General features: G+C 43.6%; 1 protein-coding gene across 7 annotated transcripts in view; it reads left to right on the top strand.

Annotated features, from left to right (window-relative positions):
- The window catches only part of LOC142571445 (mediator of RNA polymerase II transcription subunit 12-like protein), a 222,155-nt gene that overhangs the window by 63,652 nt on the left and 140,318 nt on the right, over positions 1-18,185 (top strand). For all 7 annotated transcript variants that reach the window (XM_075679800.1, XM_075679797.1, XM_075679795.1 and 4 more), the window contains 5 exons: positions 4,210-4,320; positions 5,639-5,780; positions 11,994-12,120; positions 16,179-16,409; positions 17,033-17,156. In XM_075679800.1, coding sequence (XP_075535915.1) covers positions 4,210-4,320; positions 5,639-5,780; positions 11,994-12,120; positions 16,179-16,409; positions 17,033-17,156 — 735 coding nt within the window. The remainder of the gene's footprint in view (positions 1-4,209; positions 4,321-5,638; positions 5,781-11,993; positions 12,121-16,178; positions 16,410-17,032; positions 17,157-18,185) is intronic.

The raw sequence follows: 18,185 nt of genomic DNA, 5'->3' as shown, positions 1-18,185 counted from the left end.
AGGTATATTTGCCAGTCCCCATCTGTGGTTGATTCTACAGTCCCCATCTTTGGTCGAAATTTGGTTTTTGCTAAGCATCCATGACAAAAATGAGTGGTCACAGTGAATCTCAAACTTGGTAAATTAAAGATAGGGCTTGAACATGTCTTCTGCCCACACTACTGCGAGGCACTCCCACTCCTGGACAATATAACGGCTTTCGGCCTCTGTAAGAACCCTTCCAATGCAGGAAACAGGCTGCAGTCCATCAGAGCCAGCCTGCAGTAGTGCAGATGCAATGCTGACACTGCTTGCATCGGTTTCAACCACAAAAGGTCAGTTTAGATCTGGAAGGCCCACAACTGCATTCTGAGCTAAGGATTGCTTGAGTAAATCAAAAGCCTGCTCTTGACTTTCTGTCCAATGCCATGGCTCATTCTTCTTTAAAATGTCCATGAGTAGATGTGCCGTCAATGAGAAGTGTAGGACGGAGTTCCTCTAGTAGCCAGCAAGCCCCAGGAAGACTTGCAACTGCTTAATTGTGCTGGGTCTTGTGCAATCCAGCACTGCACGCACCTTTCCTTCATCTGGTGTGCACTGCCCAGGTGAGATGTGACCCAAGAACTTAAGGGACTGATGGCATACCTGTATTTTGTTTGGTTTAATTGTAAGGCTAACACCTTCAATACGTTGCAGTACTTTCCTCACCTGCTCAGTGTGACTCTCAAGCATCTCTGAATAGATTAGAAAATAACTTCAAGAAGCCATAGCGAAACGCTGATTGATTCCCTGTAGCACACGGTCTATCAAGGTTTGAAAAGTTGGTGGTCACTTGCCACCATGAAGGACATCCTGACGAATTTAAGCGTACCCTGAGGGCAGGTGAAGGCTGTTTACATAATGGAGGAATCGCAGACAGGAAACTGAAAAACCCTTGGGAGAGATCGAAGCTTGAGAACCACTGAGCTCAGCCAAGTTGTGCTAGCAGCCAGTTTGTTTGAGGCACAGGGTAGGCAGGTACCTTGGTTCGTGCATTCAGCAATCGGTAACTCGTAGCCTCCAGACTACTTCACCATGAGCACTGGGGCACTAGTCCAAAGGCTGCTGCTTCACCTTATAAGACTTTGCTCCAGGAGGTCATGTACGCAGTCTTCAATAATTTTCTGCTTCTTAGCATGCACTGGACAAAACTTGCATCTCACAGGTGCACTATCCCCTTTGTCTTATGCAGTACTGAGTGATGGTGGTACACCCTGGAATTGTAGTGAAAAAGGGCTGAAGTTGTCAAGCACCTTCATGCTTGGCTGTAGTTTTGTTTCTACAGCATTGTGCTTGCCCACTTCGATTGCAATGACACTCCCTTTGTCAGGACCTGCAAGAACTTCATCGAAGAGGGTGGGCAAGTGCTAAGACTCTTCGTCTTCAGTTGTGAGCACTGCGGCTGGAACCTTGTTGGGCTTAACGAATGGCACATTGCATCGCGGGTCGGTGCCAATATTTCATCTGCCTGGATGGAATATAATAACATGCATGGAGATGCCTGTTACAGTTAAATAGTCCCTGCCGAGAACAATGTCCCGACGTAGGTCCAGCACATATATGCATACAGGTTGTGGCTGCTCGTAGCCCACTGGATCTTGCACTTAAGGATGTGGTAGACTGGGACCACCCTGTTTGCCAGGCCGAGTGCACGCACATGTGCCAAGCTCAGGACACATGAGCATCAGGAGCTCATATGTCCTGAGCTTGGCATCTGTCTCCTCTGCTACCTTTGCCTCCGGCATTCCAAGTAAGCTTACGCATGAGCCTGTATTCAGTAGGGCTCGGAGCATAGCCTTCCTAATCTGCGCCTCCCGGAGGGGCTCCTTCCTACTGGCTGAAACCGCTACCTGCAGTGCAGTCACGTATGTGCCTGCCGAGGTGGCACCTACAGCCTCCCATTTCCCGGACACTGTGATAGGAAATGCCCGATTCCGTTGCATTCGTAGCAGTGGGGCGGGCCGGCAGGCTGACTTGTGGGGCAATCGCGAGCTCGGTGACCTACACCTCCACAGCGACTGTAGGTAAATCCCCCAGAGTCGCGCTGTTGGTAGCCCTGTGACGGCGTTGTGGGAATTGGCCTTATAGCATGAGCGGTCTGTCTGTGCAGCTGGTCTCTGTGGTAGGATGGCTGTATTGCTGCAGGACACAATGGCCAGTAGGATGCCACCAACAGAGACTGAAACGGTGTGATAGCCGCAGTCATCAGCACTCTGGGCTGCGTTCCGGGCAGGCCAGTCATGTTCACAACTGACTGGCAGGCAAGGTCTATCACCACTTGGTCTGTTGGAGGTGGCAGCAGCTTGTACTGCAGCTGCCTCCAAGCACACTCCAAGAGGCCGTCAGTTGTCTTAGCAAACTCTGCGAGATTGGCAAACTGTTTGCCTTCTACCAAGTCTCGGGAGTTGTGGGTGCTTTTGCCGCAGCACGTGATCCACTTTTTCTGACTCCGAAGCTTAACTGCCTATCTGGTCATAATAGGCCGCGATTGTGTAAATAAATTCTTTTAAATTTTATTCCGGGTGCTGCGTCTGGAGCTCAAGTTCTTGTTTCAAGCAGTGCTTTGTGTAAATAGAAGAGAATTCTGCAATGAAGACTGCAGTAAATTCCTCCCACGATGCAAACATGGTCACCAAGCGCCACCACATCTTCGTGCCGCCCTCCAAAGCAGCGGGCACAATGTTGGTAAGCCTTTTGTCGGCAGCGACACCATTGACCAAATGAAATGTCTCCAGCCGGTCCAGAAATTTCCTGGGGGACTGGATGTTGTTGAATCAGCTGTATTTTGGGAAAAGATGTGTTTTTTGCCACAAGTTAAAACACACACAAAAGGAAGACACATAGAGGTCAACACCCAGTGTTGTCCTCTATGTGTCTTCCTTTTGTGTATGACGAAAAACATGTCTTTAGCAAGCACCAACTAGGCCAACAAGCTAAGCTAAGGATTGCTTAGCTTAGCTGCTTGGCTAAGCTAACCTCAATGAGAAGGCCCACCGAGCCATGCGAGAAGTAATCCACCTCGGCTCGGACAGTGACGGCCCAACACCTCGCAACTCCCGGGTAAGGTGGAAGGACTGCAGCAGAGGCGATGGAGAACACGGAGGAGGCGACAACGACCAAGTAGCGATAAAAGACGACAAGAACAGACTGGTCACGTGCCACGACATACTGACGCACTATACGAAACAAAGAGAAGCATACCCACAACCCCACAAACAACTCGACAGGTCTCAAGAAACAGATTGAAGAAGGTTGTAAACCAGAATGTTCCGAAACCCAGTACATTTAAACAGAGTAAATTCAACACAATACCCAGACGCGAGATGCAAGCTCTGCAAGCACGAACATGCAGACGTGGCACACATCTTATGGAAGGGCACAAAGATCAGATCAATATATGTAGAGGACAACATAGAACCGGACCTTCTCGAGGAGCGATGGCTAAGCGCTCTGACTAGCTCTGAATTACACGACCAACTATGGGGCTATGCAGTGGGCCTGGGCAGCGGTGGAAAGGCTGTGCCTCACCGCACGTAATGCCCGGGTGGCCTGAGCCCGGACTGGCAACCTCGTAGGTCCTTTTTTAATTAAAGTTTTTTTCCATCCGTCCATCGCGGTGCATGGCGGAGCCACTGGCCTGCCCCAGCAGATGCTGTAGCAATGCTTTTGGGTACATTTACCGCCTCCAGGTCCATGTCCGTTTCAATCCCGGATGGGCACCCACTTGTTAATAACGACGACAGGCCAACACATTCGCCACAAACATTCCGTTTATTACCGCACTCGGCAACTCTTCCTCCACGCTGTCCACGTGCCGTCCATCCGGGCACAACACATGCACTGCGCACCACCCGTGTCTTCCTTCCTTTGTCTCCACCACACTTGCACCACCTGATCCCTCATCTGGCAGCTACAGTCAATTGCATACGTGACCTTCGAGAAACGCACCTTGCCTAGCCTCACCTGGAGCTCCCGGTCTCCTTAAGCTGCCGCTTTCTCCTCACATAGCAGTCGGCACAATGATGACAGAGTTGGTAATACAGTGGCTAATTGCAAACAGCACCTATGTGAAATATTTTTGTCAATACAGACCCTGATCTTTAATATTATTTATAAATGTTACGATTTCTGTATAATAGGCAAGTCGGAACTTATTTATTTACTCTGTCTTTTTTTTTTCTTTATTTCTAGGATTAGGGTTGATCCCCAACAAATCAAGCAACTGAGTGAAAATTCTGCATATAGGTACAGCTTTGTTTGCAATGCTGTTCAGAGCATCTCTGTGGCACAAGATGCAGACAGGTATGGATTTCCTCTGAAAGCTGGGCAGCAAGCTAGATGGTGTACAAATAGTGAAGCTTCTAATATATTCTGCATATAGGTACAGCTTTGTTTGCAGTGCTGTTCAGAGCATCTCTGTGGCACAAGATGCAGACAAGTATGGATTTCCTCTAAAAGCTGGGCAGTAAGCTAGATGGTGTACAAATAGTGAAGCTTCTAGCTACATTAAAAGCACTTGATTACTGATTGCTACGCAAATTTCGCCTTACTGTGCGGCTTTTGTGGAAGTGTGCGCTGCACTGCCATAAAGCCACACCATAGGGTGATATTTATGCTGCCTTAAAGTCGCACCTCCAAGGTGAAATTTGCATACTATAACCCATAGAGTTTCATACAATAATTACTAGAGGGAACTCTGACACTATTGTCTGTGGGGGCTGCAGGTGGGGTGGTTGAGCCATCACGGGGGATGATGCGTAGTACATGGATTTAGCAAAACGTTGCTCTTTTGGCTGCAAACAGCTTTGTGGCTTTGTAAACTGTTCATTTTCAGCAAAGTACTGTGTTATAAATAATTAAAGAACATTAAAATTGTCCGACTGTAGGATTCAAACGCAGGACCTCTGGCACGGAAGCCAGATATTAAAACCATTACACCATGCACACATGCATAGACTAACAGCATAAAATGCCCTTATGATTTTCTCGAGGGCAAGCCAGTGCGTTGAGATGCTTGGGACGTTGAGATATGGCCACCTTCACCGGCTGAACCGCTGCAATTAGTAGCAATTATGTGTGTTCGCAGAGTCTTTTGCATTTGGAAAACTATAGATTGCTTTTAAATTTATGTCAATGAAAGCAGATAAAGTATAAAGCCACAAGAAAGTCTGAATCCACAGGCATGAAGATCAAACAAATCCATGTAATAACCATGATTTCCCTGGTAGCTGAGAGATCGCAGCGCCAGAGTTCCCTCTAATAATTATTGTAGGAAAATTTGTGCTATAACCTGCACCTTGCCTTTAGCGCTAAATTTTTCGAATTCTTGGTGCAAATTAGATGCGCAAAAATACAGTACTGACTCACCTACTGAGGTTTAGTAGTTGCTAAAATTTGGGCTGCTGTCTAAAATCTGGATTGCTAGAAATGTGGCCCTGCTGCCGCCTTATTGAAGTAGTACCTGAAAGTCTCACCTTTGCAGATAAGGTAGGGGTGTGACTTCGAGGCTAAGGATTCTGGGAGAAAACTTCGCATTATATTTGAATTAATACAGTTTTGTTGAAAAAGACTTATTGTGCTTTGTTTCTTGTGACATGCTGTTACATACTATTTCTTCCAGGCTGAATGACATATCTCTCCTGTGTGCTGAACTTACTGCCAGCTGTGGTCTGCTTAGTGCTGAATGGCTGGGTGTCCTCAAAGCTCTATGCTGCTCGTCTAATCATGCATGCGGCTTCATTGATGTCCTGACGCAAGTTGATGTGAGTATTTAACTGTATTCCTGCATCTGTAGAGGTGCCTGGTTGGTTGGTTCAGGGATACTTCACAGCTGAGTGAACTTGAATGATGATAAAAGGCACTGGTACTGCTGTTGCTGAATTTTTGCATTTCCATTTAAATGATTAAGTGCATGAAATTAAACTTCTTCGCATTATTCAAGACGAATGCAGTCAACTTCTGCAAATTCGACAGTGATGGTACTGATGAAATTGATTGAATTGTCCACTGAGTCAAATTAAACAAGAGGCAGAAAACATGCTCAAACACATAGCTGATTAATTTGGGAGTATTTGCCCAATTTCAACATCTCCCACCACCCAATTCGAATGCACGCCCACTTTTTATGTGTTAAAGTAGAAAACTAACACAAAATAGACATTAGAGCTCCTAAGCAAAGTAGAAATGTAAAGCACATCCAATTGTTTAGCAATAAAAATGTAGTGTGCCTAATGATTCTGGTAGTAAGGAAAGGATGAAACCAATAAATGTTACCTTCATGGAAAAAATTTTATTTACGCATAATGTCCATTGCTGTCAATCCCAGGCAGCATTCTTTTACTGTCTATGGACAACAATGTATGGCTCTATCTATGGCCAACATGAAACCATCAAATGCTACCTTCACGGAGCAAAATTTATTTATGCATAATGTCCATTGTTGTCAATTTCAGGCAGCACTTTTTACTGTCTATGAACCACAATGTTTAGCTCTAAGTACGGCCTATTGCGCATTTAATATTTTGCATTTATCAAATTATTCCGCAACTATCGCAAATGAAATGGTGGCCCATGTCAAGACTTATCACTTTTCTAGTTTGTCCTGTGGTGCATGCAATTCACTATAACACCAAAAACACATGATGTGACTTGTTGCCTCTTCCTAGCTTAGCACATAAAATAACTTATCTTTTTAATTAGCTTTTGTAATCAAAGACTGAAAGTAGCTTGTCATTGTCATGCTACTTGAGGACTTGGTCGGTTGCGATCTTATGAGTGCAATGGCACTGGCTAGGCTGCCTCTGATGCTGGGCTTTTGCGAAAGCTGCTAACACAGTTTTCGTTTCATATCAGATTGCACCATGCAGGCAATTTTCGAACCAATTTTCAGACCAAGGCATCTGTTATAATCAGGTATATACTCTAATTATTCATGGTGAGCTACTCTTTCTACCAGAAAATCTTCCTGGGCAGACTGAAAGTAGCCATTTTTATTAGGGGATGACATATGTATGATGCATTCACTGCCCTTCTACATGCTATCAAGACATGCTGCCACTAGTGGGGTCACTGTTGGGGTCAGGTGCATGTGGATTGACCAAATAAGTTCAAGTTATCTGGCAAAGGCCAATTTCAGGATCAAAATAACAAAAGCTAGGACCCATAGAAATTGATAGGGATTGAATTAATTGAAAAATAAACGGTTTTGAAGTAGAGTGCAGGCCTTCTGTATTTACAAATTAAGTTTGACCAGTTGCCACACCGAAAATGGTGTTGCACTAATTGAAAATGTTGGTATTCCTTTAGTAAAATAATAGAGGAAGGAGGCAGCATATTTACGTCTTTCTGTCCAATATTTTATATAAGTTGGGAGGTTGGTCAGTGGTTCGAGGTGCAGGATAGATCGACCTTCTCACTTGCCCTTTGCACCCCTCTTACACCAAAAATTATCAGAGGACCCACTGCGAAATTTCTTTTCATTAACTTTAGAAAAGAGGTGCAGTTTTGCCTGAAAGGCGAAGCATTGATAGTGATAGCAAAGTATTGAACAACTACATAAAGTAAGGTTCATAGGTTTATTGGCCGTATAAATTGCAGTAAGCACTCACTTACTAATGAAATGAACAAGCACGGTGTCGCACATGCACAGGCAGGCATAAACAAACCTCACTCGATGACTGCGAACACTCGCTGTACCAATACTTGCATTATGGAGATTGCAAAAAGAGCTGAGCGAACACTTCGTGCTGCCTCTTGCTTCAACGCGTTTCCGAAACCTGAGATTATGCGACTTCCAACATTAGGTGTGCGAAAAGACAGCGTGCATGGAGCCACCAGCCTTCTCGGCTCGCTTAACCTTTGCACTCAGCCGCACAGACAGCCATGCGCAGCAATGCTTGGGCCAGAGGAGGAGACGCATACTGGAACACTGTACTGCTTGCTCACCGTGCCTTTTCTTCCTTTCTTTATTTTTCAAGTGAGAAAGGAGGTACCCTGTCTTTAAGGACTGTTGCAGTAGACACTTGTCTGCAACAAAATTGAATTCATGGATTTGTACTTGGAAGAAAAAGAAAATGTAAGGAAGCATGATTCTATGAATGTGGCACTGACTAGTGCCTTTATATTCATGCTTTTCCCATGAGCTCCCCACTGCTCTGCACTTGAAGGCAAATTGTAGTTCGTGGACCAGAGTTTTTATTGGAATGGTTTTGCAGAGCAACCACCATAACGAATTGCGCTGGTTGTTCATTGGAAACAGATCCTTCTCCTAGTTGTTAAAGGTACTGACAACTGACAACTGGCCAGAATGTGTTGTGAGATGTTGACGGAAATGAAATTACCATCATTTATAGTGACAAAATCCAGCACACTGCTCGCAATTTAAGTAGGAATTATAATTTTAAATTGGCAAAGAAAGTCTCAAAAACCAGTAAGAGGCGTGGCCTGGTAGTGAAATTCTGGTACTTTGAACTGTTATAAGAGGTTACCCTACATAGGTCGGCTGTTATCGCACGCTAATGAGTGACACTGCCTTCGTAGAAATGAATGGAGCGGTAGAGCAGGTAGAGTTGTTCAATGCATCACGGCGCACATGAAGGCTATTGTACGTGCATGAATTTGTGAGTTAGTATACCAAGCTCTGTGGTCTCTGTGAGATTATATTAAAAAATATATATTGGCTATATAAAATTATATAGACAAATTGTGCCGTGAATGGGTGCCAGCACTGCAATAATAGCACTGCTGGCATACCCTACCATTTAGCTTGGCATGCAGTTAGCATAAGCATGGCCTTTGAGATCGGTTTGTATTACTTGGAGGGAGCTGACGCTGGGGTGTAGATTCGGAAACTACCTATTATTGCAAAAATAATTCAACGCTTCATAAAGCATTAATTGTAGGAACATCGGCTTGGTAAGCAAAATATTACTTTCTTACAGCTAAAGCTGCACTTGTTTGCTTCCCCCAATGACGGCGTATAATTGTTATTACGCTCACCTATCACTGTTTCCAGCATGTTTCTTGAGTACGACTACATCCTCAATGCAGATTCCACGACGTTTTCCGTGTTACCACTGTAATATTGGACACTCAGACCAGTAAGCCTTCCGTTGCACTAAAAGAATGGGTACCATAAAAATTGGTTGTCGGTCCCTTTAAGCCAGGTTTCTCATAAGGCAGTCTGCTGAACTAAAGTAGTGAGGCAACTTTGATGGGCATGTTTAGAGCTGGCGAATCTTATTAGTCATAACATGAAAGATGTAGATGGGGCTTTTGTGATGGAACCATGTTCAACACTCAAGCAATAGAAAGTGCAGTTTGCACTTTGCTCGAATGATGATCAAAGCATTCAAGACTTTCATAAAAACGTAAAGGGGAAAGCATACTTGCAGATTAAAAAGAAATAAGTGTGTATTGTGAAATTACCTGTTTTTGTACATAACCACTCTTACACGTGTTTGTATTGCCCCCTCCTCCCCCGCCCTTTGTGTAATGCCTTTGGGCCTTCAAGGTGATAATAAATAAATGAAATTACCTGTTTTAAAGGGACTCATTGATATTTTTCAAGGGCCTTTTATGTTGTAGTGCAATACAAAGCCTACCATTCAAAGTGTCTAAAGGTGCAGGTGTTTCACTGAAAGTGAGTAGAAATATTTAAAACAGAATTTTTCAATCTGAATATTCGCTTCTTAAAATTGTGCACAGATTCCGACAATACTGATTACTGAATACGATGGCAATTTTGTATGCCATGCATCAATGCACCACGTCTTTCACTGTGACTCTGTTTGTTTGCACAAAGCGGCTCCACGTGCTAGCTGTAAACAAAAGAAATTACTCTCTTATGCAAAGAAAAGTTAGTAGAAGAGCAGAAAATGCAATTTAAGGCAATGACCATATAAAGCAAACAGACAACGAAGCCAAGGAAAGCATCGGGGAAATCAGCTGTAGTTGAAATTGAAATGTAGAAAATAATAACAAAAAGTCAAATGAAAGTGGATGAAAAGATAATGTGTTGCTGGTGGGAGCTGAACCCACAACCTCTGCATTACGCGTGCGTTGCACTATCAATTGTGCTATGGTGACGGCTATTAAACCAGCCACTAACTTGGGCATTTATGTTTACCAGATCTAGCCCTAGGAGTGTTAGCCAGATCCACTCAGAGCCAAGGTGGGTGGATGTGGAACTTCCTTTTTCGCCCGATGGCTTCAGTAACATGTGATCTTAAGAGAGCAGGCAGGTGGCTAATAAACCCTCGCATGCTACCTGATGACATCAAGGCCGCCAGATTCGAGACCCTCACAATGAATAAACCAGATAAGAAGGGGAACCAAGATGCTCGAGTTTGTTAATCATGGCCATATAAAGTGAACATAAATAGCCTAGTTAGTCGGTGGTTTGTTAGCCGTCGTCGTAGCACATTTGGCAGTGCAATGTACACTTAATGCGGAAGTTGTGGGTTCAGCTCTCACCGGCAACATGTTATTTTTCATCTACTTTCATTTCCCTTTCTTTATTATTTTCAACATTTCAATTTCAACTACAGCTAATTTCGCCGATGCTTTCCTTGGCTTCATTATCTGTTGGCTTTATATGGTCATGATTAACAAAAGTGAGCCCCTCGGTTCTCCTTCATCTTTAATTTAAGGCTATATAATATTGTATAGTATGTACAAGCAAAGTAGCTCTCCCTGTGTGGCTTTTTGGTTACGTAAGGGTTACGTAAGGGTAAGGGCACTGTTTCACTGTCGAGTGGCGCCACATGTCATTCTTGCACAACTTTCAGAGCCAAATTAAACATATATTCCCTTATTTATGGGATACAAGCATGCTCATTTCTGTCACTATGGCTCACAATCTTCTCTTTCCCACCACAATCCAAAGACATGTTTGGAAATGTAGACAGTCCCTTTAATGTAGCATATTTTTTCTTGCCAATGATTTGGAAACGAACATATGTTGGCCTTCTAGGGTCGTGATGACTCTCTCTGTGACCCATTTCTTGCCGTTATTAAGCGGCATTGACGCACTATTTGTGTCTCTGCGAACACGCTTATTTATGTGCATGAACTTTACGTCCTAGTGTGTGTTGGGAAGTGTGCTATTGCAGTATCATCTGAAGCCTCGTCCCAGTTTTATTTTGTGGCTATTTATTGACTAAGTCTGGTGAGTCAAATAATAATAAAAAGAAAAATAAAGAAATATAAAATAGAAACCTCACATTTTACTTTTAGCCTAGTTATTAACATGATGTGTGGCACACATTAGGTTGGATGTTACAGAAAATAAAACTTACTGCTTGGACTGTCCCTATCGAGACCTCACCTCTGCCTAAGAAATACTTATGACATCATTAACTATTCATCATTAAGCTTGTGTTCTCAACACATTTTTAATAATGGGTAGATAAGGCTTAGCAAAGTGTCCAACTTTGCTCATTCCAGGATGCTCCAACAATGTGAATTTGCGTTGGAAGTTGTGAAAGACAACCTCCAAGGTATATTTATAGGGAATAATTGGGCTTCATTATCCATATGGCAGTTAGCTTGCCCCCATTTCTAGAATGTCCCACCACTTGACACTCCGCATCAAATTAAGAGAGTTGATGGCAGTGCCATCCGTCAACTGAAGTGGTCAGTGGGCTTCATTGTCACTCTATGGCAATTCCCAAGTAAGAATTTCTAATACGGCGTTCTTGAAGGCTGCCGTAATGCACTGCTGTTAGCCACTCCTCGTAGTAGGAATCAACAGGAAAATGTTATTGCGCTGTGGTGTTTTCATTTGAGGGGTGGGACTGGGCTCCACTTGGAAGAGTTTTGAGTGGACCTGTTTGAGAGTGCAAGGGCTAGAATTTTAATAGGTTAGTTGGTGCCTTATGTGGCCTTTGTAGAGCTGTCGGAGCACTCTGGAACGACAGGTCAGAGATGCTGTGTTACAGGAACTTTAGCTGGCAAGTGTGGTACCATGCCTGCAGGTGGGGGACCTGTCCATCCATGACAACCTGGCAGTCTTCACATGCATCCTGGTGGCAAGGCGGTGCTTCTCCCTCCAGGATTTCGTTGTGCATGTGGCCATACCTTCACTGCTCTCAGCTAGTCCTGGTGTGTTGCTGTTTTGCATTCTGGGACTTGCTGCATCTTTGTACAGCAGGAGTCAAAAGTGTTATGGACCACATTTTCTGAGAAAAACATGGAATTTCCAAGTAGACAGTGGACATAGCCAGAAACTGTTTGAGACTTCAATAACTGTTTTTATTTCTTATATTCGACAATTTCAAATAGTCAATTCTTGAATTGAATACTAATCAAATAGCAAGAACTATTTAATTCGTATTCAAAATTTCGAATACAGTCGACGACCGATAATTTGGACTTCATGGGGAATGTGCATAAGTTTGAACACTATCGAATGTACGAAAAAAAAACGAATGTGTCCAAAAAGAATCACTTTATTTACATTTTAAGGCCCCTGTGCACGAAACAAGTGGTCGATGCGTTGCTGCATGCACTTCCCTTTACATGCAACCAAGTCTGCCTGCATTTGAGTTTCCCTGTACGACAATGCAAGGATTGCAAAGGCTTGAGTCAGATTCGCATGTGTAAGGCTCCAGAGCACACGGCACATCATCTTTCGAATCAGAGTCACTGTTTGACGGTGGGAGAACTTGCTCATTTCTTATCGTTCAGTTTGGCACACGACGAAACTGCGCTGTTAACGTCTGCAAAGTCTCCAAATTTAATGACGGCAGGAATCGGCACACCGCAGCCCAGTAGGTAACCAATGATGTCTACATTTGAGTTCGTTGTGGTAGGCGGCAGTTCAGCATCTTCAGTTGCGGAGTCAGGCACATTTGGACTGCCACTCGAGACTCATTTGGAGCCGAACTGCGAGGGCACCGTTGATGTCATTTGGTGCGGCCTATCTATAACTTCATGAGAAAGACTTGTTGGAGCCAGCAGAACGCTGTCTGGAATGCAAACTATACAAAAAAGTACATCATGGCAGAATGCTGCACGCAAAGCAAGCTCAACAGAATGACAATAGTGGGCCATGCGCGGGGGTACAGTGGCTAGAATTGGGAAGTGTGATAAACATGCCGTCTCGTGCACGGTGCTTTGGGAGGAAACTGCCAGGGGGCACTGCCAGGGGGCACTGCCAGGGGGCACTGCCAGGAGGCACTGCCACACACATGCATGTTGGCCGCGACAGCTGGTAGCAGCCGCAGCACAGGGGCGCTGTATGGAATACGATCATCCGCATGTGCAGTCCAACATGCAATAACAAATAAGAAAGCTTCACAATATATATATTCTTGCTCGTTCATGGCTGCAAATTGCTATAGAGTAGCATAGCCTCTTACGAATTAAAAAGCACCACAGTAACAATCCGACTGAGCACACCTTGGTGGTAGAATGCAGCTTGCTTCACCTGGTTATTGAACACAAAGCAAGAAAATTCCCAGTGGTAACTTGGAAGCAAACATTTTATTTTCAACATACTGTATGCGCAAACAAATTTTTTGAAGAGTGGCTTAGAATCCGTTTAAAACAAACCATTCTCAGTCATCGATGATGTTTTGCTAAGTGATGTGCCTGAGCTGGTGTTTTTTTTTTTTACGAGAACAAAAAACATTTTGTTTAAACAGTTCACAAGCAGTTCAAACAGAACGTTGTCAGCCTCTGCTAAGTATTGTGCCTGAGATTCAGGTGCTTCTTTTCACGGGAAGGCGCTCTCTTTGTTGAGTGCCTTCGTGTAGAAGTGCAAATGGTGGCCGAAAAGAATTTTGTAACCTGGTTGGGGAGGCAAGGGCCATGCTGTGCACAGCCTAGCATGACATTGTTTTTTTTTGCAGGCAGGGGACAAGCTCTTCCAAGCTGTCACTGTGCAGTTTGTTGTAACTGAACCACATCGAAAAAGTAGTTTCAAGGATGTCTACATATGAGAAGAGCTTCTCAGAATGATATATGAGGCCCTCATGATGCAACAAAGAAGTGAGGCGTGCAGACAGGACACAAGAGTAGAGAAGTGGACAACACGAACGCCGACTATCAACTAAAGGGAGCACTGAGGTGAAAAAAAAATAATAAAGACACAAAACTAATCTGCGCAAGCTCTGGAATGGTATCACCACGTGTCCGTTGGGTACATGTGCCGGTCTACGTGAAAGATAACTGTTAAGGCACTTAATCTCTTCCTTATGTAAAGTAATCGAAGGCTGACTCACTCACGCACGCACTTCCACCATTATAGATATGCCATGCCTCTACCATAAGACGTGTATCTTCATTCTTATGCCTGTACAATATTGCGCATTCATCTAACTTTGGCGTGCAGTTACAGTCTTGGCAATGTAGGGAAAGATTAGAAGGCGATCCACCCGTTAACGACTTTTTATGTTCCATTAGCCTCTGATTAATACACCGCTTAATTTGCCTTATGTAGAACTGGCCACAGCTAAGGGAAATTTTATAAACCACACCCATACGACAGTCAGTAAAACTTTTGTTCTTACTGCGCTTCACTGGACAAATATCTGTTCTTTTTTTGCCCTTTACCTGCTCCTTTTTTCTCTGCACGGCAGCGCATATCTTACCTAGCTTATTGGGAGCAGTGAAAGCAACATTAACATCATATCTACTTGCAACTTTTTTAAGCCTGTGCGACACTGAATGAATGTACGGAATAGCCACTACTCTTTTTTTTGCTATTACTGCTTTCTGAAATCACGTCCGTCCCCATCGAAACAGACTCCTTTTGGCGTTCAGCCACAGTGGCCACTGCTACACTAGAATAACCTGTTTCTAATAGGCGCCGGACCTGCGCATTAAAACTGGCGCTCATTTTGTGCTTGCATGATCTGGTGAGAGAAGACTTAAGGCATGAGATGTCGATTCCGTTTTTTACTTCTTTGGAATGCTTGGATTGAAAGTTTAACAACGGCTTCGAAGAGCTTGGGGAGTACTGCCAACAAGCGTGATCTTGTTTGAAGACCAAGGAAATGTCTAGAAACGGAATTATGTGTCGCTGAGGAAATTGAATTACACGTCGCTGAAGGGAGGCCCTCATTGTCACAAAGCTTGAACATCACCAGCCATTTGTTGGCTTCATCGGCGGAAATAAAGAGCTCGTCGAAGCATTCCTTGCACGCCATCTTCAGGATTGTTTTGCATGCAGCATACCTGCCATGTAGAAAACTAGCCGTGAATCGCTCTTTTCAGTGTACTCATCGTCAGGGAGCACTGTGGACTTCTTTATCATGTGAGAGGCTTCTTCAACTTGTATGTATCCTGCGAATCGCTGTTTGGCGATGTGCTGAACACTGGTGCACAAAGATTGTGTTTTCTGGGAACGTATGAATTGGTAAAAAGAAGCGTAACTGTATTGGTAACTGTATTGGGTAATTTTTTTTTCTTCTCTATCACAAACATTAGCACTGGGAAATCCTACGTGACGGGATTTCATCAACGAAGTTCTACTGTATTTGTGGTGTTGGAGGGAATGTAATGTTAAGAAGCAGACTTGATTGCAATGTGTAAAGGTCAATTTCTATTTGTTCTTTTTTTTTCTTTTTTGTTCACATTTGCAAGATAGCTGCTTATATTATACTCGGGTTTATACAGCAGTTGTTAACCTTTGTTAGTGTCGGCCTGATGGTTTGAAAGACTTACTTAAACAGGGCAAGCATTAATTAATAATGCTGAAGTTGGTGAAGCTGCATTCACTGATTGCAGTCTTGTAAGTTATCTGTTTAAGCCTACTCTATGGCTTGAAGGAGTTGTGCAGCATTTTTAGAACACTGTAAATAAACCTGCTTAGTCACTAGACAATGCTGTCATGAATATCTGAACGTAGTATAATTGCTCTACTCGCAGCAGCTAGCCTACAGTTTTGTTCAAAAGCCCACCTGCACTTTCTTTCAACTTCATGAAATTCCCCTACTTTTCGTGTACATTCCTACACACTTATATTCACAGCAGCCATTGGCCAGACTACTTTAGACATCATGGGTAAGCACTGCCTTTGACAGAAGCAAAAACAAAGAACTCTCATTTCTTTGTTTATGAAAGCTTTTATGAAAGGTTTTGTATGGCCTTTTTTGTATATGCATGTTACGGAGGCTTTACTGTATATGGGTTTTTCTGGTGGATTTACCTTGCAGTGGGTGGAGCCGCAGACCAGGATGCAGAGTCGGGTGCCCGGCTGACATGCCACTTACTGCTGCGCCTCTTTCGCACTGTGGACTCCATGCCGCCTGCTGGGAGTGCCATACCCCTTCCGCGACCTCTCTTTCTCATTCGGTCTCTGTGCGATCGGCATCTCTTGTCAGCTGCTCACAGCAGCATGCGTGTTGAGCCAGTTCTTGCAGTTCTCAAGGCCATCTTGCTGCTTGGTGCGTGAGCTGTCTTGGTGCAGTTGTAGTCTTTGTCTAGCGCTTTTGCTGAGGATATCACTTTCAACATACATTCATTGGGTCACTCAATGGACAGTATGCTCATCACCGGAATGCGACATAACATTGTAGGTTGTGTCACAAAGTAAAGGCCATCCTAAAAGGCCTAGGTCAAGAATATGGCGTTCGCTTTGTCAGCGGAAGCTAGACAGGGTTTTCTTGTTCACAAACAAGGCAAAGAATAAGAGCTAAGCCTAAATCTTTGTCTTCATTAAAGGGACATGACAGACAAACACTAAATAAGTTTAGGCTGTTAGCTTGTTCCTTCAAAACTCTACACTGCTTCGGTGATAAAGGGTCAGGGTAAGCGCTACATTCAGCTGGGTTTTCTTTGTGGTAATGCTTCTTAATCTTGACAGTGTAATTTCAGATGTGAAAAAATAAGGGATAATGTTTGAGAAAATGCTGTTTATTAAACAACACATTTGCACCTTTCATGAAAGGTCTCTTTTTAATTAACTGGTATGCTGGTGATGCTCATTATAGCACACCAATTGCCCTATTTCTGTCATATCTTTTGTGACTTGGCATCAGATAATATTGATGAAAGCATGTGATTACAGGCGATGCTAGCACACCAGCCTTGGAGGCCAAAGCGAAGCTGGACTCGAATCAGGGCAAAGGGGAACCCAGCATCAACGACCTTCTTGGCCCAATAGATGACACAGACTTTGACCTCAGCGTCCCGTGAGTGTTCTTGTTTATGTAAACAATGGTATAGTTGTGCACTTTTGAGCCATCCATAATGTTTGAGTAAGCTGCATCACATGGCCGTTGGTGCAAGTCCGCTGTAACAGGCATAGCCAATTAAGCACAAACCTTATGCATAGTAACTTTTGACTAGTGCTTTACTTTAGGGGCTTGTGATTATCAAAATTTTCGAATATGAATCAAATACGAATACTTAGCTTTGAATGTTAAATAATGATATGCACATGTATTTATTATCAAATTGGGTTATTCTAAAATGTTGGAACATCGCAATTACATTGTCAGTGGTAAGGAATCGAAATAATAAGCCATTATACTAAAAGATTGTGTATCTGGCTCATGTTAACTTGGAAAACTGAGTAATTCCCACTAGCTGTCTGTTCTCGTCAACTTTTGCCCTATCATACAGCATCAACTGCCTGTAAACTTTGAGGCATTTGACCCTGTGCCAGCTTCACTCATTGTATTTGCTGTTAAGCAAAAAGCTCAGGATTGGGGGTGGCACCTGCAAAAGAGTGCATCCTCACTGTCCGCAAACCTGTGCCCTTTGCTACTGAGTGGCTGACCTTTTCGCAAAGCTTAGACGTCCAGTGGTTAAGCATGCTTTACAGGTGAAATTTTGCCAACAGCACTAAATTATGATAAAATTCTGCGCAGTATCAAACGCATATTCTTAACATTGACGAAGCAATGCACTTAAAACATACACGTTCACACACAAGAAAAAGGACATACATAGGTGCTGGACTGCAACTACTGCATTATTGCTCAAAGATTTGCCTTTTTGTAGTGTTGCTTGAGAAGCACACGCATTCTGACAGAAGTGAGGCGTGAACAAGACCCAGAACACCAAAATAGACAAAGATTATAATTTTTAGGTTCCCACTCTAGATATAATCCAAGTCCAAGGTAGCAGCATGCTTTTTCAGAGAATGATAAAGGGGGCAGCTGATACACCTGCTTTTCATTTGTCAATTTCTATTGCTTCAGGTATTTTTCTTGGTT

This window comes from Dermacentor variabilis, chromosome 2 (genome assembly GCF_050947875.1).
Source record: "Dermacentor variabilis isolate Ectoservices chromosome 2, ASM5094787v1, whole genome shotgun sequence".
NCBI lineage: Eukaryota > Metazoa > Arthropoda > Arachnida > Ixodida > Ixodidae > Dermacentor > Dermacentor variabilis.
This window is presented reverse-complemented; position numbering and strand designations above follow the sequence as displayed.